This window comes from Geotrypetes seraphini, chromosome 3, assembly GCF_902459505.1.
Source record: "Geotrypetes seraphini chromosome 3, aGeoSer1.1, whole genome shotgun sequence".
Taxonomy (NCBI): domain Eukaryota; kingdom Metazoa; phylum Chordata; class Amphibia; order Gymnophiona; family Dermophiidae; genus Geotrypetes; species Geotrypetes seraphini.
The window spans coordinates 341107002-341122521 of record NC_047086.1 but is presented as its reverse complement, the minus strand read 5'-3'; the positions used below and the strand labels follow the sequence as shown (position 1 = coordinate 341122521).

The window sequence follows — 15520 nt, the reverse complement described above, 5'->3', positions numbered from 1 at the left end:
GGTGTGGGGGGTCTTAATTTTTTTTTTTTTTAAATCGGGCTAATATTTTGCATGTGTAATATACACAAAATATCTGCCCAATTAAAGAAAGCCGGCAGAAGCCCTGTCACTACTGTCAGGGCTCTGCCCCCAACTCAATCAGTTTGAGTCAGGAGTTTGCATGCAAATGATTTGCACCTCTGTGCAAATCATATAGTGAATCAATCGCTGTTTTAAAATCGGCCAGGAATCGGCCAACAGCGATTGACTCCCTATCTTAATTTGGGCCTATGTACTTTGGATGGAACTGTACCCTGCTTCAGATAAGTGTGTTTGTTTGTTTTACAGCTATACTGTTTGTCATTTTTCACTTTAGCTATACTGTTTGTCATTTTCTGAAGATAGATAATTATATCCATCTGAGTTGTAAGTTTTTAATGTGGCTAACTTGAATGTGCTATATTATAAGAATTATAATATATGATACCTTCTAAATAATTTTTCAAATAAGCTTTTTCTGTTATAAAAATTATAATATATATTTTCATGTGCTGTCTTATTTTTAATGCCTAAGGAATCTTTTTACTAAACTATGGTATGCACTAATAAAAATGCCTTACTCAGTAGTGTGTTCAGGCACCTTGTGGTAATTTCATGATCAGCACATGCTAAAAAAATAACATTTCTTTTTTACTGCTGAGGGTGCTTCGGGGGGGGCCGAGAATGGGTGGGCACTGAGTTAATTGGTTAACACAGTTACATTGCTGCCCACTAACTGATTAGCATTTAGTTAGCATGTGAACCTTTACTGCCTATAAATTAGGTGGCAGAAGGGGCTCATGTACTAATGGGAAAATTTAGCGTGTGGCCATTAATACAGAAAATAGGAAAATCATCCATTTTACCTCTTTGGTAAAAAATGGCTTTAGCACACAGGAACGACCTGTGTAAGAATGAACTAAGGCCACTTTTTACCGCAGTTTGGTAAAAGGGCCTCAAAGTGAGGTTTCCTTTTTGTGGTTTGTTTTATTGTACTAAGAATGAAATTGGCAGACTAGATAATCATAGAAAGTGAGATGTATAAGGGTTGTGTGTACTGGCCAAAGTAATACACCCAACAGACTGGAATTTATTAGGTCTTTTACTGGGCCCATTTGGGTTTCATCCTGCTACAGCAAAAATCTTCTTTACAGTGTATTCACATTGCCTTATTTTACATTGTGCATAGAGTTTGACCAGTACATTTTTTTTAATTTTTTTTTTAGGTAGCATTGGATATGCTTAACCCACAAATTGCATTGCCTATTGTGTTTCCATGCCTTAAACAGGGCGGTGTTTGTACGGTTTATGTTGCAAAGTAAGTACAGTAAAACCTTGGTTTGCGAGCATAATTCGTTCCAGAAGCATGCTTGTAATTCAAAGCACTCGCATATCAAAGTGAATTTCCCCATAGGAAATAATGGAAATTCAGACAATTTGTTCCACCATCCAATTTGTTCCACCATTAATACATACGTACTTGCATTGCAAGACTTTACTCATTTAGAACAGTCACTACACTCCTGCAGCGTCAGAGAAAGAAGAACCATTGGCTCAGTTGTGATGATGTGACACTTGTATGCTGTATGTACCGTATTTTCACGCATATAACGCGCGCGTTATACGCGTTTTTACCTACCGCGCATACCCCTCGCGCGTTATATGCGTGAGCGCGGTATACCAAAGTTTTAAAACATAGTTCCCACCCCGCCCGACGCCCGATTCACCCCCCCAGCAGGACCGCTCACACCCCCACCCCGAACGACCGCTCGCACGCGCTCCCACCCGCACCCGCATCCACGATCGGAGCAAGAGGGAGCCCAAGCCCTCTTGCCCGGCCGACTCCCCGACGTCCGATACATCCCCCCCCCCCCGGCAGGACCACTCGCACCCCCACCCCGAACGACCGCTCGCACGCGCTCCCACCCACACCCGCATCCACGATCGGAGCAAGAGGGAGCCCAAGCCCTCTTGCCCGGCCGACTCCCCGACGTCCGATACATCCCCCCCCCCCGGCAGGACCACTCGCACCCCCACCCCGAACGACCGCCGACTTTCCGACAATATCGGGCCAGAAGGGAGCCCAAACCCTCCTGGCCACGGCGACCCCCTAACCCCACCCCGCACTACATTACGGGCAGGAGGGATCCCAGGCCCTCCTGCCCTCGACGCAAACCCCCCTCCCCCCAAGAACCTCCGACCGCCTCCCAGCCGACCCGCGATCCCCCTGGCGCCCCCCACGACCCCCCCACCCCCCCTCCCCGTACCTTTGGTAGTTGGGCCAGAAGGGAGCCCAAACCCTCCTGGCCACGGCGACCCCCTAACCCCACCCCGCACTACATTACGGGCAGGAGGGATCCCAGGCCCTCCTGCCCTCGACGCAAACCCCCCTCCCCCCCAAGAACCTCCGACCGCCCCCCAGCCGACCCGCGATCCCCCTGGCGACCCCCACGACCCCCCCACCCCCCTTCCCCGTACCTTTAGTAGTTGGCCGGACAGACGGGAGCCAAACCCGCCTGTCCGGCAGGCAGCCAACGAAGGAATGAGGCCGGATTGGCCCATCCATCCTAAAGCTCCGCCTACTGGTGGGGCCTAAGGCGCGTGGGCCAATCAGAATAGGCCCTGGAGCCTTAGGTCCCACCTGGGGGCGCGGCCTGAGGCACATGGGCCCAACCCGACCATGTGCCTCAGGCCGCGCCCCCAGGTGGGACCTAAGGCTCCAGGGCCTATTCTGATTGGCCCACGCGCCTTAGGCCCCACCAGTAGGCGGAGCTTTAGGATGGATGGGCCAATCCGGCCTCATTCCTTCGTTGGCTGCCTGCCGGACAGGCGGGTTTGGCTCCCGTCTGTCCGGCCAACTACTAAAGGTACGGGGAAGGGGGGTGGGGGGGTCGTGGGGGTCGCCAGGGGGATCGCGGGTCGGCTGGGGGGCGGTCGGAGGTTCTTGGGGGGGAGGGGGGTTTGCGTCGAGGGCAGGAGGGCCTGGGATCCCTCCTGCCCGTAATGTAGTGCGGGGTGGGGTTAGGGGGTCGCCGTGGCCAGGAGGGTTTGGGCTCCCTTCTGGCCCAACTACCAAAGGTACGGGGAAGGGGGGTGGGGGGGTCGTGGGGGTCGCCAGGGGGATCGCGGGTCGGCTGGGGGGCGGTCGGAGGTTCTTGGTGGGGAGGGGGGTTTGCGTCGAGGGCAGGAGGGCCTGGGATCCCTCCTGCCCGTAATGTAGTGCGGGGTGGGGTTAGGGGGTCGCCGTGGCCAGGAGGATTTGGGCTCCCTCCTGGCCCGATATTGTTGGGGAGTCGGCGGTCCTTCGGGGGGGGGGAGGGATGTATCGGACGTCGGGGGGGGGGCATCAGGCTTTCAGGATGGGGACAGACCTTCAAGGGGGGACAGTGCACGGAAGTCAGGGGGGGTGAACGGAGAGTCGGGACAGCGCACGGAAAGTCAGGGCGGGCGAAAGGAGCGTCGGGCAGCATGCGCGGTATACCCGTGAGCGCGGTATATCAAAGTTTTTGCGCAAATCATCGTGATTTCTGCGCGCTATATCCGTGTGCGCGTTTTATACGGGTGCGTGTTATTTGCGTGAAAATACGGTACTCGTATTGCAAGACTTTGCTCGTTTAGATCAGTCACTACACTCTTGCAGTGTTGGAGGGAGAAGAACCATCAGCTCAGTTGTGATGTGTGTATACTGTATGTACTTGTATTGCAAGACATTGCTTGTATATCAAGTTAAAATTTAATAAAATGTTTTGCTTGTCTTGCAAAACACTTGCAAGCCAAGTTACTTGCAATCCAAGGTTTTACTGTATTAATTTTTTTTCCCAGCACAAGCAGGCAGCATATTCTCACATGTGGGTAACGTCATCCACGGAGCCCGGATGCGGAGAGCTTCGCAAGCAGACTTGCTTGTAAAACTTTAAGAAAGTTTGCGTCTGCTGCACCACGCATGCGCGAGTGCCTTCCCACCCAACATAGGGCGTGTGTAATGTAATGTAATGTAATTTATTTCTTATAGATTCTAAGCGGTTTACAGAAAATATACATTAAAATTATAAGTAAGAAAGGTACTTAGAAATTCCCTTGCTGTCCCGAAGGCTCACAATCTAACTAAAGTACCTGGAGAGTAATAAAGTGAAAAATAGAGATAGAGGAAAAAATAAGAAAATAAACATTCTAACAAGACTGCATTGATCTAAGTACTTTGGAAGGTAGAAGAGAGGAGAGAAAGGAATAGATGCAGGAGGAGGAACCGTTGAACAGTAGAATTTTGGAGAAATTTAAATGATAAAAATAAAACAAAACAAGTGGCAAAACAATGAATAAGATTAAAAATAATTCATAAACTGGAAAGAAAAAGAAAAATACAACATTGTCTTCAATCCACGGTTTCAGCGTCAGTGATGAAGTGGAGCAAGTAAGTTTTGGAGGAGCGATTACGTTCCCAGAAAAAGGGCTTCTTCAGGGAAGAGATTTAGTTGATATTCCCAGGATGCCCATGTCTCTTCCTCTGCGATGGTCTCCTCCATGCATTCCTCCCCACGACACACTGCCCATGCTCCAGCTGCCACCCTGAACGGCTGCTCCAAGGAGACTGCCCCAGACGAGGCCCAAGGCGACTGCAAGAACTCCTCCTCTGCGGAAAAGCCGCCGGGCGCTGTTGTTGGTGTGTGCTGGTGCCGCTAGAGCTGGTGCCTACAAGGGACCCCTGCTCTGCTGCTGCTGCTGCGCTCATCACACCGACGAGAAGCTCTGGATAAAAGCCGGGCCGATGAATTCCGGGGTAGAAGCTCTCAGACTCCGGGCCGGGCAAGTGTCGATCAGGCTGCTGCCGCCGGAGCCAGATGCGTAGGAGACAGGCGGAGGTGGCAAAGAGGACTGCACCGACCATGGGGCGCTGAAGCCGGACATTGAGGGTGAGGCGGAGACTCCCAGGGCCGGGGGACCGGCCATCTCCCGTCTTGGCAGTCCGCTGAAGCCAGCGCCTCCCAAGCCCCCACCGCCGCAGCTCAGCAGGTGACTCCCGGTGAGCCTCAGAGCGATCTCAGCTGTGGCCTGCAGATAGGCAATGGCAGCGGGTGACGACGGCGGCAACACCACAATGGCCTCCTTGCTGGAGAGCTCGTTGGTCACATGCGACAGCATCCCGTCAGGGCTGCTCAGCCTCAGCTTGCCGCCGTGTTCGAGCCTATGGGACCGGCACCGCGGTCCAGGTGACCAAAGTCCCTCGGCTGCTGCTGTTGCTGCGGAGAACGACTTGCCACCAAACCCCAGTCACTGCCAACCTCCGACCCTGACCAAGGAGAAGGCCACCATGAACGTTGCATGCGGGCCAAACCGTCAAGAAAAGACAGTAGGCTCCAAACTTAAAAACAACAAGATCAATAAAAATAAAAAAAAACCAACAACTAGAAAAGAATGTTACAGGAGCATAAAATGTAGATAACAAAACCAAATTAAACAAAAAAGAAACCAAAAAAACACAAACAAAGAAAACGGCGGGAGGTACCATAACAGCAACCTAACCCGGCGCCTCAGTTCTCATTTTTCCGCGGAGCAGACAAGCCACTCGTTTTGACGCTCTGCACTAGACGTAGTTCTACTCGTGCCCTCTCTCACCGTGGCTCATGTATTTTATTTACAGGGTCGCTGTTTATTTGCGCGTTTCATTTAAAATATATATATATATATAGTTTCTTATTTTCTTCGTGTCACAGCAGGGCCTACTCGCGGCTTCAACCTGCAGGCTTCGATTTTGCCGCACCCGTGTTTTATTCCAGTCCTGGCCGATTACAGAGTTCCGAAGTGTAGTCTGACTATGTTTGGAGTCGGGCGCCCGCTGTGCTACACTTATCAGCAGTTTTCTCTGGGGTCAAAATCTTCAACCTTGACCTCGATCAAACCTTCCTCGATGGGGAAGTTCTTACGGACATACCACCTCTAGAACCAGTGAGTCCGGTGGGTCTGAGGATTTCCAGGACACGTGTCTCGAAATCGAGGCAACACTCTTCCTCGAGGTCATCTTCTTTGGAATCTATAGCCACACCAATTGTACCAGTTCCAGTGGTCTCGGTGCCGGCTTTGCAGAGTATGTTGGAAGATATTCTGCATCAGGAGTTTGGTAACATGCTTGCCAAATTAACTCCTGCCTCGACCCTGCTTCTTGCAGGCCAGCCTGCGCACTCAGTAGTAATACAAGGAGTCGAGTCCTTGAGAGTGCCTCTGGAAAAACCAACACACTCTATACAAGGAGTCGAGTTCTTGAGAGTGCCTCGAGAAAAGACAATATACTCTACAAGTCCTTCAGAGTGCTTCGAGATTATTCTACACACTTTATGCAAGGAATTGAGTCTTTGTGAGTGTCTAGAGATACATCTGCACAAGGAGCTGAGTCCTTATCAGTGTCTCGACTTCGATCTCCAACTTCCAGCCCTACCTCTACACATAAGGCATTGCCTTCTTCGAGGCACAGGGCACGAACTCCTCGACATTCCTCATTGAGACTGCATTCGAGATTGCTACCTCGTTCTCCGAGGCACAGTTCAACTCCATACCATCTGTCAAGGTATTCATTGAGACCCAGGTCCTCTTCTCGAGACAGACTTTATTTTTCGAGGCATAGGCAATCCTCAAGACAGTCACCTTCCTTCTCGAGGAAATCTACGGTAGAACCATTTTCGTCAGTTGAGTCCTTCTGTGTTTTTTCATCACCAGCTGGTTCTTTTTTGCCTATGGATTCAGATCTCAGATCTCAATATTCCATAGTGGCTTCACCCTCTTTCTCTGCCATGAGAAGTACTTCGAAGGGTTCCCGGTCATCTTCTCAACAGGATCTCCCCTCTTCTGCTTCGATGTCCTTTACTCAATTTTTATGCTAAATGAGTAAAGATCTTAACATCACTTTGCAGTCTGATTCAACATACTCTAAGGAGTATTTGGAAGAACTGGGTATACCTCATCCTCCTACGGATTCATTAAAATTACCCATGAATGGCATTCTCACTCAAACTTTTCAAAAGAAATCTTGCTACACCATATTCTGTTTTTGCTGTGCCAGCGAAACTGGAATTTCAAAATCAAATGGTTCACTGTACTGGATTTGAAAAGTCTCAACTATCCCATCAATCTCTTTTTGTTGGGTCTTCCTTGAAAACAACCAATCCGTCCAAGGTGTATGCCACAGTCCCACCTGGCCGAGAGGGAAAGGCCTTGGATAAATTTGGCCGACGCCTGTATCAGAATTCTACGATGACAAATAGAATTTTAAACTACAACTTTGTCTTTACATCATATTTCAAATATTGGGTCAATGTTATGCCCACTTTTTTAAAGTACCTTCCAGAGCATCGCCTGACAGAGTTCCAGCATATGCATTCCACCCTGGGACAACTTCGCATACATATGGTCCAGGCTGCATATGCTTTTGAGATGTCCTCCAGGGCCACTGCTTTCTCGGTGGCGATGTGCCATGTCGCCTGGCTTCACACCATAAATATGGACCCAAATCTACAAGATCGACTGGCCAACATCCCATGCCAAGGCAATGAGTTGTTTGACTCTATTGAGGCAATTACAAAGTGCTTGTCTGAGCATGAGAAGTCATTTGCCTCCATCAGCAGATCAAACCCGAACCCTTCCACAGATAAGGGTTCTACGCCTCCTCCATCTTCCCAAAGGCGTTTTCCCTCAGAAGGCAGCACCTGATTCAAGGCTGCTTCTTAAGAAACAGTAGCCTCAACAGCAGCAATGGCAGCAGTGTAAATCTCAGACTTCTGCTGCACCTAACCTTTCTTAGGTTCTCAAACTCTCAGTCTCTCAGACACCCTTATCTTTCAAGCACTAGATACCCCAATCTTCCAACTCTCAGACACCCTAACTTTCAAAATCTCACACCTGCTCACAGACAGATTTTTCTAATTTTCCTAATTCTCTTCCTTACTGACAGGCAGACCTCAATTACAACTCAGCAATGGCAGGGAGGACAAGAAGCGCGAAGTCTACAATCAAGACCAGTATTCCAGTCGCTATGGGGATCCAGGAAGCGACCACGGACTGCGTGCAGAAGGAGGAAGACTCAGGACGGTGGACAGAGGTCTCTGTGCAGACCGAGACCATCCCCCAGCGCTACACTACAGTCTCTACACAGACAGAGGAGGCTGCGCAGCTGGATGAAGATCTCATGCAGGAACTAAGGAGCCTCAGGGAGGAGGTGATACGCCTGAGAAGCATCCAAGAGGACGAGGCCTACATCGACGGAGTCGTCCAGGAGCTGTCCCAAATCACCGAGCAGGCCCATGACAAGTCCATCCTCGAGACACCCAAATCATCAGCTTTGAAACCAACAATTGGGATACAGGAAATGGCTAGCGGCACTGACTCCTGGCAGCTGCTGACCTCCTCCACGGGCAAACATAGGAGACCCCCCCCCCCTTTTTCAATCTCTTCATCTTCTCCTTCTTCTTACAAACAGGGCAGCTATACATCAACCCCTCAACTCGTCCTGCGGAACAGATTCCAGATTCTTCAGGAAGGAACTGCCGATGAGGAACAGGAGCAGGAACAGGAGCAGGCCCAACACCCAGCTCCATCTCCAGGGACAACTGACCGGCTCCCCCCAAAGAAGCGCAGAGTAATAGTCATAGGGGATTCCATGCTGAGGGGCACCGAGGGACCAATTTGCAGACCGGATATGCAATCTAGGGAGGTCTGCTGTCTGCCTGGAGCCAGGATACGAGATGTCACCGCCAGTCTGGATAGACTACTCACGCCCCGAGGCCACTTTCCTATGCTTCTTGTCCACATAGGAACCAACGACACTGCCAGGAACACACCGGAGACCATCACCAGAGACTTTGGAGCACTGGGTGAGAGGCTGAAGCAGACAGGAGCACAGGTGGTTTTCTCATCGATCCTCCCAGTTAGAGGCAAGGGAAGAGCCAGAGATGAACGTATCCTGAGGACGAACGAGTGGCTACAGGGATGGTGCCGGGACATGAACTTCGGATTCCTAAACCATGGGGAAGCGCTACAAGGACTTCAGGGACCAGACGGACTCCATCTGACCAGTAGGGGTAAGAACGTCTTCGGACACCGACTAGCCCGCCTGCTTCACAGGGCTTTAAACTAGGTAAGTCGGGGGAGGGTACCCATTCACATATTAGTGCAGAAAGGAATTATCCTGATGAGGTGAGTCGAAACTCCGCTTCCATGTCCAAGGTAAGTACCCACATTGTAAACAGTTCTTTGGGAGTCACACCGACTCGGGTAGGATACGCCTCACAGGGACTTAGCAAACACAAGATATGGAGGGCCATGTATGTCAATGCACACAGTTTAGGTAACAAAATTCTAGAATTGGAGGCTGAAATAAGGAATGCCGACCTAGATGTGGTGGCAATATCTGAAACTTGGTTCACGGACTCACATGGGTGGGATATGGCTATACCGGGCTACAATCTACTTCGTCAGGACAGAGAGGGCAAGTTAGGAGGGGGGGTAGCTCTATACATTAAAGAGGACATCAAAACCACCAGGATCACAGATGTCAAGTACACCGGGGAGTCCCTCTGGGTAAACCTGGCAAGAGGCAGAGAAAAATGCCTGTATCTAGGTGTGGTTTACAGACCCCCAAGACAACTGGAAGACATGGACGCAGAATTAATTGAAGACATAGAGAATATCACTCTACGAGGAGAAGCTGTACTGCTAGGGGACTTCAATATGCCTGATGCAGACTGGAACTCATTTTCAGCGACAACCAGCGGTAGCAGGAGGCTCTTAACCTCCATAAAGGGAGCACGTCTCAAACAAATGGTAACGGAGCCCACTAGGGCCCAGGCGATCCTCGACCTGGTACTCACCAACGGGGAAAGCGTTTCAGAGGTCTCAGTAGGAGATACGCTAGCCTCCAGCGACCACAATATAGTATGGTTCAACCTTAGGAAAGGCTTCCCTAGATCAAACACGAAAACAAAGGTACTCAATTTCCGGGGCACAGACTTCGCACACATGGGAGATTTCGTCCATCAGACGCTGCAGGACCAAGCGGAGACTGATGATGTAGAAGCTAAGTGGTTAACACTGAAATCAACCATACATGAAGCAACTAGCCGCTTCATAAAATCAGTAAATAAACGACAAAGAAACAATAAACCCCAATGGTTCACCGCGGAGATCTCGCACCTCATTAAGGAGAAGAAAAAAGCATTTCTCTCCTACAAGCGCACGGAGAAAAGAGAGGCAAAAGTAGAATATAGGACCAGGTCTACAGCGGTCAAAATGGCAGTTAGGGAGGCAAAACTTCGAGTGGAAGAAATTCTGGCAAAAAACATTAAAAAGGGGGACAAATCCTTCTTCAGGTATATTAGTGACAGAAAAAGGAACACAGGCAGGATAGGCCTTAGAAGACCGGACGGAAGTTACGTGGAAGCAGATTCCGATAAAGCCGAACTACTGAATGAATACTTTTGCTCATTCTTCACTTGTGAGGCACCGGGACACGGTCCCCAGTTGAAGGCAACACAAAGCACAGAAGACCCGTTTCAGAATTTTGAGTTCACACCAGGTGAAGTTTACAGTGAACAGGCAAGACTCAAGGTGAACAAAGCCATGGGACCAGACAATTTGCACCCAAGAATGCTCAGAGAATTGAGCGATGTCCTGGCGAAACCGTTGGCTGAGCTATTCAATCTCTCCCTAAGTAAGGGGAAAGTTCCCCTGGACTGGAAATTAGCTAATGTCGTTCCTCTGCATAAAAAGGGTTGCAGGGCAGAGGCTGCGAATTATAGACCGGTGAGTCTCACATCAATAGTGTGCAAACTCATGGAAACACTAATTAAAAGCAAATTGGACACGATCTTGAATGAAGGGAATCTTCGGGATCCCAGTCAGCATGGATTCACCAAGGGTAGGTCCTGCCAATCCAATCTCATCAGCTTCTTTGACTGGGTAACAAGAAAGTTGGACTTGGGAGAGTCTTTGGACGTCGTGTACCTGGACTTCAGGAAAGCTTTTGACAGTGTCCCACACCGCAGGCTGCTAAGCAAGATGGAATCGATGGGGTTAGGAGAGACACTAACTGCATGGGTCAATGATTGGCTGAGTGGCAGACTTCAGAGGGTGGTGGTTAATGGTACCCTCTCTAAAACATCGGAGGTGACCAGTGGAGTGCCGCAGGGCTCGGTCCTGGGTCCACTCCTTTTTAACATATTCATAGGGGATCTGACTCAAGGGCTTCAAGGTAAAATAACACTATTCGCCGATGACGCCAAACTATGTAATATAGTAAGTGAATGCAGTTTACAGAATTATATGGCGCAGGACCTGCTTACATTGGAAAGTTGGTCCTCAACCTGGCAGCTAGGCTTCAATGCTAAGAAATGTAAGGTCATGCACCTCGGAAGCGGAAATCCATGCAGGACGTACTTCTTGAATGGAAAAACTTTAACTAGGACTTCAGCAGAACGAGATTTAGGAGTAATCATCAGTGCAGATATGAAAACTGCCAATCAAGTGGAGAAGGCTTCATCTAAGGCAAGGCAGATATTGGGTTGTATCAATAGAAGTTTCGTCAGCCGAAAGCCTGAAGTCATAATGCCGTTGTACAGGGCCATGGTGAGACCTCATCTGGAGTACTGTGTGCAATTCTGGAGGCCACATTACAGTAAAGATGTGCGCAGAATTGAATCGGTTCAACGGACGGCCACCAGGATGATCTCGGGGCTCAAGGGTCTCTCGTACGAAGAGAGACTGAACAAATTGCAGCTCTACACTCTTGAGGAACGTAGGAAGAGGGGAGACATGATCGAAACATTTAAGTACCTCACGGGACGTGTCGAAGTGGAAGATATTTTCTTTCTCAAGGGACCCTCGGCCACAAGAGGGCACCCGCTCAAACTCAGGGGCGGAAAATTTCATGGCGACACCAGAAAGTATTTCTTCACAGAGAGAGTGGTTGATCATTGGAACAAGCTTCCAGTGCAGGTGATCGAGGCAGACAGCGTGCCAGACTTTAAGAATAAATGGGATACCCATGTGGGATCCCTAAGAGGGTCAAGATAAGGAAATTGGGTCATTAGGGCATAGACAGGGGGTGGGTAAGCAGAGTGGGCAGACTTGATGGGCTGTAGCCCTTTTCTGCCGTCATCTTCTATGTTTCTATGTTTTTAATCAACTCACAAAGAGAGCATAACCTTACTCATTCTACTTTTCTCATCTCTTTTTTCCATTTCTACCAAGGATGGGACCTCATTCTCATCTGGGAAGGCCTCTCTCTGCACTTCCTTCCGATTTCAATCTTTCCGGACCACCCTTCTTCATGAAGCTTAAGCTCCGCTTTGTCTCCATGTCATCGAGGAGGTTCCTCTGGAACAGCAGAACATGGGGTTTTACTCCCATTACTTCCTTGTCAGAAGACAGGGGATCTACAACCTATCCTGGACAAATTCCTTATCAGAGATTAATTTCAAATGCTATCTATAGCATCATTGTATCTTCTTCTGGATCAAACCGATGGGTTGTGCTCCCTGGATCTCAGAGGCTTACACATTTCTGTTCGTCCAGCCTCTTTCAAGCTCCTCAGATTTTGGGTGGGAAATCATCATTTTCAGTATAGAGTGCTGTTTTTTTGGCCTAGATCATCTTCCAGAGTTTTTACCAAGTGCCTGGTAGTGATGGCAGCAGCTCTGTGCAGCCGTGGTTTCCGGGTATTTCCATTCTTGGATGACTGGCTCATCAACAATTCAACATCTCAGGGGGTTCTTGTAGCGACCCAACGAATTATTTGGTTCTTCTAACAATTGGGATTCAAAATCAAATTTCCAGAATCCCAGCTCTATCCCTCTCAAAATCCTACAGTTCCTAGAAGCTATACTGGACACTGTGCACCTCAGAGCATTCCTTCCTCAACGTTAGGATGCTCTCATTCAACTCTGACACAAAGTGTCACACCTCACTTCACTTTCAGCAAGACACATGATGGTTCTCCTAGGTCACATAGCCTCTACAGTTCACGTGACTCCTTTTATCAGACTTCACCTCAGAATCCTTCAGTGGACCCTGGCATCTCAGTGGGCGCATGCTTTCGACTCACTCTCTCCACACATTACAGTGACTCCTTCATTGAGACAGTCTCTACACTGGTGGATACTCTCTTCCAATCATTTCAGAGGTTTCCTGTTTCAAACGCCCCCTCATCAGCAGGTCCTCGTGACAGATTCCTCGACCTATGCTTGGGGGGGCTCATCTCGATGGTCTCCGTACTCAAGGCCACTGGTTCACCACAGATTGTCAGTGTTACATAAATCTGTTGGAACTCAGAGTGACCTTCAATGCTCTCAAAGCTTTTCAGCATCTTTTCCACGTTCAAGTAGTCTTCTTCCAGACAGACAATCAAGTTGCCATGTACTATGTCAACAAGTAGGGAGGCACAGGATCTCTCCCTCTCTGCCAGGAAGTTCAAAAGGTGTGGAAATGGGCAATCCTTCACAATACCTTTCTGAAAGCGGCCTCTATTCAAGGGGAGAGAACCTGTCAGGTGGACAAATTGAGTCGTCTTCTACAACCTCACGAATAGACACTCAATTCCCCGCCCCTCCATTATATTTTTTCTCAGTGGGGGACCCATCACATAGAATCTCTTTGTGTCTCCCCACAACAACAAACTGCCTCAGCTCTGCTTCAGGATATACTCTCCATATTGCCTCGAGGCAGATGCTTTTCTTCTGGAATGGACACATCAGTTTCTGTATGCATTACTCCATTTCCTCTCATTCTCAAGACGCTCGTCAAGCTCAGACATGAACATGCCACCATGATTCTCATAGCTCCTCGCTGGCCCAGGCAACAGTGGTTCTCCCTTCTACGTCAACTCAGCAGCAGGGAGCCATTGCTTCTACCAGTGTTTCCCTCTCTGCTTACACAGAGTCAGGGGTCTCTACTTCATCCCAACCTGCAGTCTCTATATCCGACAGCTTGGTCCTCTCAACCTAACTGCCACTCTACAGTTTTCTCAATCTGTCAAGCACATTTTAGAGGATTCTTGGAAGCCTACCACTAGACAATCTTACAACCAGAAATGGACTAGGTTTTCTTCTTGGTGCACCATTCATCACAAGGAGCCTCAATCATCTCCTTATCTTCAGTTTGGATTACCTGTTGCTTTTATCTCAGTCAGGTCTCAAATCCACATCCATCTTAATGCAATTGCTACTTTCCGTCAGCCTATAGAAGGGAAACCCCTTTCTGCTCATCCTGTGGTTTCCAGATTTATGAAAGGGCTTTTCAATGTCAATCCAAACTGCCTCTAGTGGTTTGGGATCTCAATGTTCTTGCTCAATTGATGAAGCCTCCGTTTGAACCAATGGCTTCGGCTCATCTCAAATGTCTCCCTTGGACAGTGTTTTTTTTCATTGCTTTCACATCTGCTTGTTGAGCTACAAGCTTTAGTAGCGGACCCACCTTTCACAGTCTTCTATTATGACAAGGTAGTCCTCCGTACTCATCCTAAATTCTTACCTAAAGTGGTTTCAGAATTTCATCTCAACCAATCTATCGTAATCCAACGCCTTATTCTCATCCTGGAGAAACAGCTCTTCATACCCTAGACCAGTGGTTCCCAACCCTGTCCTGGAGGAACACCAGGCCAATTGGGTTTTCAGGCTAGCCCTAATGAATATGCATGAAGCAAATTTGCATGCTTATCACTTCCATCATATGCAAATCTCTCTCATGCATATTCATTAGGGCTAGCCTGAAAACCCGATTGGCCTGGTGTTCCTCCAGGACAGGGTTGGGAATCACTGCCCTAGACCAGGGGTAGGGAACTCCGGTCCTCGAGAGCCGTATTCCAGTCAGGTTTTCAGGATTTCCCCAATGAATATGCATTGCAAGCAGTGCATGCAAATAGATCTCATGCATATTCATTGGGGAAATCCTGAAAACCCGACTGGAATATGGCTCTCAAGGACCGGAGTTCCCTACCCCTGCTCTAGACTGTAAGTGTGCTTTGGCTTTCTATTTGCAACGCACTAAGCCACACAGATCTGCTCCTTAACTTTTTGTCTCCTTTGATCCAAACAAGTTTGGACATCCAGTTTTCAAGTGCACCATCTCCAAATGGATGGCTGCTTGCATCTATTTCTGCTATGCTTAGGCTGGCCTGCATCTACAGGATCGAGTCACAGCCCATAAAGTCAGAACCATGGCGGCATCAGTTGCTTTCCTTAGATCTACTCCTATTGAGGAAATCTGAAAAGCTGCCTCTTGGTCCTCGGTTCATACCTTCACCTCTCATTATTGTCTGGATTCTTTTTCCAGACAGGATGGCCATTTCAGCCAGGCAGTATTACAAAATTTATTCTCCTAAATTGCCAACATTCCCACCATCCCATTCTAGTTAGCTTGGAGGTCACCCACATGTGAGAATATACTGCCTGCTTGTCCTGGGATAAAGCACAGTTACTTACCGTAACAGGTGTTATCCAGGGACAGCAGGCAGCTATTCTCACAA

At 48.8% G+C, this 15520-nt stretch overlaps 1 protein-coding gene across 1 annotated transcript in view; it reads left to right on the top strand.

Annotated features, from left to right (window-relative positions):
- Window positions 1–15520, top strand: part of TRMT61B (tRNA methyltransferase 61B) — a 62625-nt gene that overhangs the window by 28871 nt on the left and 18234 nt on the right. The window contains exon 4 of the mRNA XM_033935973.1: window positions 1245–1336. Within this exon, the coding sequence (XP_033791864.1) occupies window positions 1245–1336 (92 nt within the window). The remainder of the gene's footprint in view (window positions 1–1244; window positions 1337–15520) is intronic.